The sequence below is a fragment of the Nansenia antarctica genome, assembly GCF_963989245.1.
Source record: "Nansenia antarctica genome assembly, chromosome: 13".
In the NCBI taxonomy this organism is placed as follows: Eukaryota; Metazoa; Chordata; class Actinopteri; order Argentiniformes; family Microstomatidae; genus Nansenia; species Nansenia antarctica.
In genome coordinates this window covers 26,006,404-26,013,903 of record NC_137683.1, presented here as the reverse complement: position 1 = coordinate 26,013,903, position 7,500 = coordinate 26,006,404, and the positions used below count along the sequence as shown (strand labels likewise).

General features: G+C 49.5%; 1 protein-coding gene across 1 annotated transcript in view; it reads left to right on the top strand.

Moving 5' to 3' along the window:
* rbpjb (recombination signal binding protein for immunoglobulin kappa J region b) overlaps positions 1-7,500 on the top strand; it is a gene marked incomplete at both ends in the record, with an annotated part of 44,968 nt that overhangs the window by 28,863 nt on the left and 8,605 nt on the right. Inside the window, one exon of the mRNA XM_080543821.1 lies at positions 5,543-5,638. Coding sequence (XP_080399947.1) covers positions 5,543-5,638 — 96 coding nt within the window. The remainder of the gene's footprint in view (positions 1-5,542; positions 5,639-7,500) is intronic.

Below are 7,500 nucleotides of genomic sequence, written 5' to 3'. Positions count from 1 at the left end.
GGGCAGCGGAGCTCTGGGTCCTGCAGGGTCGCCCTGTCAGCCAGGCTCCTCTGACTGGAAATGCAAAAACCTGTGAGTCACCGAGGCTGGAGGAAGCTGCTTACAGAGGCTGGGGAAGCTGCTACTGTGGCAGACAGACAACAAGCCTGACTCCTGTCCTAAGTCATAGATAGTTCCTGCGTGAGTTTCACGTTTCATGTTTTATTGTGAAATAATACGGCACATGGCTCGCACAAGTGTAGGAGAGTAGAATCGTTAGGCTTCGGTTTCCTGACATGGCAGGACGGACGTAGGTGACGAAATAAGACGGGATACAATTAGCAGTACAGACAGCGAATGAAATAGATAGTTCACCTAGTAAAGAGGCTGTGAGCTTGAGGTTTAGGTAGTCTGTATACATGGGGTGTGCTTGGGGGTTAAAGTCAAGTGTTACAAGCAGTACAGTAGGCTTGTTTAGGCGCCTGATTGCCTGGGGAGGAAGTGGCTGTTGGTTAGCCTGGCTAGTTGGTTAGCCTGTTGGTACAATATGTTTTTGGTGGACCATCTGGAATTAATACAAAAGCATTTAGTTCTGTTCTTTGGAAGGGCACAGTGGTTCTCAGCATCCAAGGTTGTCAATATTGATTTGTATTGAAGACACAATTTTGCCAAAAAGCTTTTAGGTAGTCTATAATAGTAATATAATACTCATTTTCTATTTGTATAGCACTTTTCCTGCAAACGTTGCAGCTCAAAGTGCTCCAATCATTAATGGATAATAATAACTTAATTATTTAGTAATTTAAAGGCAATATTTAAAAGATGGGTTTTTAGACTATTTATGTTTTTAAAAGGTTTTAGGTAGTCTATTACAAGACTATTTAGGTTTAAAAGGTTTTAGGTAGTCTACATGACAAGACTATTTAGGTTTAAAAGGTTTTAGGTAGTCTACATGACAAGACTATTTAGCTTTGTTTTGCTATATGCTTATGTTTCTGACAATAACATGCAGTTACATGTGGCGTTACTGTAGAAAGCCTGTTCTCATGTCATCCTCTGTTCCATAGTGAGAGGAGGATATGTAACTGCAGTGAGCCAGTGTTGATGTTTAACCCAAGCCCCAGGTTGGAGATGCGTGTAATTTCCCCATTGTGATCCAGAGGCATGGACTAATGGGGAGTCTATTACTCTAATTGAGGTGTGTGTGTGTGTGTGTGTGTGTGTGTGTGTGTGTGTGTGTGTGTGTACATGCCCTGTCCTGGCTGTGTGTCCAAGGGGGGTCTGTCCAAGCCCACTCTGGCGTGGACGCTGTGACAGATGTACTGGGCAGATGACCCCCACCACTACTGACCCCCACCATGCCCTGTCTGTCTGTCTGTCTGTCTGTCTAGAGGTCTCTCTCTGTCTGGAGGAGTCTCCGTCTATCATTCTTTTCTCTCTCTCTCTCTCTCTCTCTCTCTCTCTCTCTCTCTCTCCCTCTCCCTCTCTTTCTTTCTTTCTCTCCCTCTCCCTCTCTTTCTTTCTTTCTCTCCCTCTCTCTCTCCCTCTCTTTCTTCCCATCCCTCTCTCTCCCTTTCTCTCTCCTGCTCTTTCTTTCTTTCTCTCCCTCTCTTTCTTTCTTTCTCTCCCTCTCTCTCTCTCTCTTTCCCCCCCTTTCTCTCTCCCTCTCTTTCTTCCCATCCCTCTCTCCCTTTCTCTCTCCTGCTCTTTCTCTCCCTCTCTTCCTCTCTCTCTCTCCCTCTCTGTCTTACTCCCTTTCTCTCTCTCCCTCTCTGTCTCTCTCTCTCTCTGTCAATTTCAGTTTTAAAGGGCTTTATTGGCACAGGAAACATACGTTCACATTGCCAAAGCAAGTGTGAAGATAAAACCCAAAACCAAAAAGAATGTAATTAAAGATATACTAGAATAAAGAAATGATTAAACTTATTTGCAGTCTTATGGTGGTTTTATCCGGTTGGACATAATTGTACACCGTCACAACAGCTAACAGATCTTTCTGCTGTGTTTGCACATAGTTTTACTATGTACCCAGTAGATATGGCAGATATGTCATTAGTCATGATGACTCTGTCTGTCTGTCTCTCTCTCTCTCTTTCTGGTACAAAGACCAATGTCGCTGTGTTTTTGCTTCTTCCTGTCGACCTGTCACTTGAGTTTCCAGAGGAGCGTGTGTTACCGTGGGTACAGCGTGTGTCGTGACTCTGGGTTTTTGTCGTCTAGTTCTGCCATCTCTTATTCGCATGCCAGGTTCTTCTTTCTGACACGGTATCTCTACTCTGCGTTAGGCGGCATGGCGTGTCTGGTGTTAATGTTGCGTGCTAGTTGAGGTGTTGCATGTGGATGTGGTGCGTCTCTCTGTGTGTGTGTGTGTGTGTGTGTGTGTGTGTGTCTCTGTGTCTCTGTGTCTCTGTGTGTCTGTGTGTCTGTCTGTGTGTGTGTCTGTGTGTGTGTCTGTGTGTGTGTGTGTGTGTGTGTGTGTGTGCGCGTGTGTGTGTGTCACAGGGGGTGAAATGGTGAAACGCTCATATCAGTCACATCCTTTCTCCAATCAGAGTGTGTGTGTGTGTGTGTGGGGGGTATGTAGGTTATTTCTGTGCGCGTGTGGGTAGGTTCTATTGTCCCCTTCCGTGTGTGTCGATGTGAAGGAGGGCAGCAGCGGTGTGGCATGTCTCAGCGCGTGCGCGCGGCGTTCGCTCTTCAGTTAAAGGAAGTAGTGTGGGAGTCGCGCCCCGGCCGCCCTCTCTCCCTCTCTCACTTCTCCTTTAAGCTCCTCCAATGCTTCTCAGGAACAAGGCAGGCACAGACAGAGAGGCCGATGGGTAATCTACCTCAATTAACATCGACAGTAAGCAGAACAACTCAAAGCAAATTGCTTGTTCGGGGCCTGGGGGCGGGGTGGTCCAGTGGTCTAGCCCCACAGTCTATAACAACGCACACATACAGGTACAGTACGCCCCATGTCGGCACAGGTTCGATTCCGTTGCCTCTTCGCCCCCACTGACACTGACATGCCCTCTTCTCTGTACTCTCCTGTCTTTTCTTCACTATTCTCTCTGCGATAAAAATGACAAATATGAGCGGGACTGGCCCCCCCACTGAGAAAAAAAGAAAGAAAGAAAAGCGAACGTGAACTTGTTCGACACGAGGCCTAACGTGTCACTGTCGGCAGACAGCCGGACCAACACGGCCGCTTAGCTCCAGATTTACGACAGTCAGAAAGTCGCTCCCCCCACCCCCCTTCAGGGCACGGGAGTCAGGATGTATAACCGTTCACCGTGACAGAGAAACCACACAGAACCGACCCCCAGATCAGCCGTTGTAGGGGTCAGCTCCATCCCTCCTCCTCCTTCTGTCTGTCTGTGTCTCTGTGTCTCTACAGGGGGGGGGGGCGGGGTCACGGGGCGGGTACTGTCAGCCGGGTCCGATGACACACGCGCACCCTGTAACCATGACATCATTGTGTTTGCGGAGTGTGTTTCCCTGTAATCAAGTCAGTGGCTGCTGGGGTGTGCCAGGAGTAGGGGGGGAGGGGGGAGGGGTGTGTGGACATGTCATGACGACCAGTACCAGCGCAAAGAGACGTCAGATGATGAAACGCGATCGAACGGGGCGATTTTAGAAGCCACATAAAGTATACATTTTCTACCTCATTAGAATCAAAACGCCGGATTTAGACTTGGCTTCGATCGGGATACTCTGGCTCTCTCTCCCTCTCTCTCTCTCTCTCTCTCTCTCTGGCCCTCTCTCTCTCTCTTTCTCTCTCCCTCTCTCTCTCTCTCTCTCTCTGGCCCTCTCTCTCTCTCTCTCTCCCTCTCCCTCTCCCTCTCTCTCTCTACCGAGGGTTAGTGAACTGTGGTGAGCGGTAACCCCCCCCCCTCCCCCCCTTCAACTCCCTCTTTCTTTCTTTCCCTCTCTCTCTCTCTCCCTCCCTCCCTCGCTCCATCTCATGTCTCGCGGGGGCCTCTCGCTTTCCATAACAAAGGCCCGTCTAAACCAGAGCGTGCGCCCCGGACGTGTACGTGGCAGAGAGGGACAGACTAGAGAGGTGTGGGTGTGTGTGTGTGTGTGGGTGTGGATGTGTGTGTGTGTGTGTGTGTGTGTGTGGGTGTGTGTGTGTGTGGGTGGGGGTGTGGCTGGGTGGTTGTGTGAGACAGAGAAGAGACACTGTTTGTAGGTTCAACAGTTCCCTTTGTTGTTTGTTTCTGTGAGTAATAGGCAGGTGTGTGTGTGTCTGTGTGTGTGTGTGTCTGTGTGTGTGTGTGTGTGTAGGCCTCCACTAACCCTGACCCCTCTTGTGTGCCTGGGCCATTGTACCACCCTGGTGTTTCAGGTGTTTGACATCTGTGTGTGTGTGTGTGTGTGTGTGTGTGTCATCCTGCGATTATTGGCAGCCGCCAAATATGGCGGAGACGGTGTTACTTGTACCCGTGAGTCTTGTCCTGTTGTATGTGAAAGACATTGTCCATGTCTGTTTGTGAATGCATCCCATCTGTGCCTTCAGTATTTGTGTCCTTGTATACTTGTTTCTATGTGGACAGAAATAAATGATTAAAATGTGTGTCACCTTGTTTCTCTCTGTGTGTGTGTTTGTGTGTGTGTGTGTGTGTGTGTGTATGTGTGTGTGTATTATGCTCATGAGTCTGAGTGATCATTCATTGCTCCCTCCTCCAACTGCTCCAACCATCTTTAGCTCTGTTGGTCCACACACACACACACACACACACACACACACACTCTGGCCATCAGGCTCCACCATAGTGTTAACAGGGGGCTGTAGTTTGGAGATTGCGGGGGTTAACACACGGACCCAACATTCCCCAAACGTTGAGCTGATTTGTCTGTTTCGGCGGGGGGTTGGTGTTAGAATATTTGCGGAGTTGACAGAAGTAATTGGAGCACGGACCTTGCAACATTTTGACACAAGATGTGGATTCTTTCGCGGTGAGCTCAGGGGTTTGGTGTTTTCTTTTTCCCTCTCTCTCTCTCTCTCTCTCTCTCTCTCTCCTTCTCTCCTTTCCCCTCGTTCAGCACCGTCCCTCTGAGCCGTTCATTAACGGTTCAAACCCCCCCACCCCCCCCTCAACTCGGCCCAGCTGGAGAGAACATAGCTCTTGGCCCCAGACTGTGTGTGTGAGTGACTGAGTGAGTGAGTGAGTGTGTGAGTGTGTGTGTGTGTGTGTGTGTGTGTCCGTGTGTGTCCGTGTGCGTGTCTGTGTGTGTTTAAGCAAAACATCCTTAAGCGCTCTAGAGACTTGGCAAATCAAACCGGAGCTCGTTGCGTTTTTTATTCACTTATGATCTGGTCTCGGAGTTCAGAGGTCAGCGGCCCGGAACGCTCTCCCGCCTTTTTTAGTTCAATTTTGTCTTTTTTTTTTTTGCGGGGGTCTTTCGGTTCAAATGCTGTGAACAGTTCATCACTTTTTCTACTTACGTCAGCTTGATTTGTAGAATCCAAATAGGAGTGTTAACAGGCTCTCCTTTCCTCTCTCGTTCTTTCCTCTCCCTCCCTCCCTCTTTCTTTCTTTCTTTCTATCCCCCCTCTTTTCTCCCGACCCATTTACAGAGAAGCGATGCGGAACTACCTGAAGGAGCGGGGAGACCAGACTGTCCTGATCCTGCACGCGAAAGTCGCACAGAAATCTTACGGCAACGAAAAAAGGTAAAAGCCCAGTTCACACTGTCTCTCTCAGCTCTAGAAACACACCACCACGTTCATATTGTCTCTCTCAACTCTAGAAACACACCACCACCTCCACACTGTCTCTCTCAACTCTAGAAACACACCACCACGTTCGGCTCGTATTTCCTCACTTATCACACAACGCACGCCCGACATCTATGAGTGGTGCTTGTTACTTTCAGAGAAATTGGGTTTACACAGAGAGGGAGAGGGAGAGAGAGAGAGAGAGAGAGAGGGAGAGGGAGAGGGAGAGAGAGGGGAAAAAGAATCACATTCCAGCATGGCTGTCTGACGTCGGTGTTTTGGCCCCACTGGGGAAAATAGCTGTTGACCTCTTCACAGGGTACTTCCAGGTGAAGGTCATTGGTTCAGGGCAGTGGGACCCCCAGCCGCTCCACATCATATTTGATCTGTTCCACCACCAGCACACCTGATTCAACTAATCAAGTACAAAGCAATTATGTACTTGATTAGTTGAATCAGGTGTGCTGGTGGTGGTGGAACAGATCAAATATGTGGAACGGAATGTCTGGGGGTCCCCGAGGAGAGGTTTGACAACCTCTGATGTAGGGTTCATCCAGGTAAAGGTTAAAGGTCATGTAGGGTTCATCTAGGTAAAGGCTAAAGGTCATGCAGGGTACATCCAGGTAAAGGTAGAGGTTATGTAGGGGTCATCCACGTAAAGGCTAAAGGTCGTGCAGGGTACATCCAGGTAAAGGTCATGCAGGGTTCATCCAGGTAAAGGTTAAAGGTCATGTAGGGTACCTCCAGGTAAAGGTTAAAGGTCATGTAGGGTTCATCCAGGTAAAGGTTAAAGGTCATGCAGGGTTCATCCAGGTAAAGGTTAAAGGTCATGTAGGGTACCTCCAGGTAAAGGTTAAAGGTCATGTAGGGTTCATCCAGGTAAAGGTTAAAGGTCATGCAGGGTTCATCCAGGTAAAGGTTAAAGGTCATGTAGGGTACCTCCAGGTAAAGGTTAAAGGTCATGTAGGGTACCTCCAGGTAAAGGTTAAAGGTCATGCAGGGTACATCCAGGTAAAGGTTAAAGGTCATCCAGGTGACCTGCCAGGCCCACTGGTCCTAGAGGGCGGGGCAGCAGGAGTAGAGGTTGGACGGCTGGACGGCTCCTCCTGTTGCAGCCTGATGCCATGTGTGGAGGGGTTCAGGGCCTGGGGAAGGGTGCTTCCAGTGCTTAAAGTGACTGCATTGATTGTTGGTCTGTGAATAGAATATCTAGCGGGTTCTCTTTCTTTCTTTCTCTCTCTCTTCCCCCCTCTCTGTCTCTTATCCTCCCATACTGTATCCTGTCTTGGCTGCGTTCTAGCCCTGTCTAGGATCTCATTAGGGCTGTCTGTGCGTGCGTGCGTGCGAGCGTGCGGGTGTGCGGGCGTGCGGGCCCGTGTGCGTGTGTGTGTGCGGTGGTAAAAAGGGAAGAAGGAGCAGAATTCCTCCGCTCCTGTCCACTGTCCTCTCTAGTTAAAGTCACACTGGCGGCAGGGGCGGAGACGTGAGGGGGACCCGAGGGGGGGCCCCGTCCTACTCCAGCAAAGCACTCTGGGACGCACGCCCTCAGACCTCAGGTCCTCTCATTGTCCCTCATCATTACTCACTTAAGTCCCATTAGTTCCTGAAGGAACGTCGGACCCGCAAAACGAAAGTTTTCCACCATTATCACAGAGACACAGAGTCAAAAAACAGAGCTGGCGGTCGATTCGGCACTGCTGTGTCCATTCACCAGCTCTCTGAGCCAGGTCACTCCCTCTCAGTGCCACTGTACTGTACTGTTCCTCATCTGTTAAGTCTATGTGTGTGTTTCATACGGTTGCCTCACACACACACTG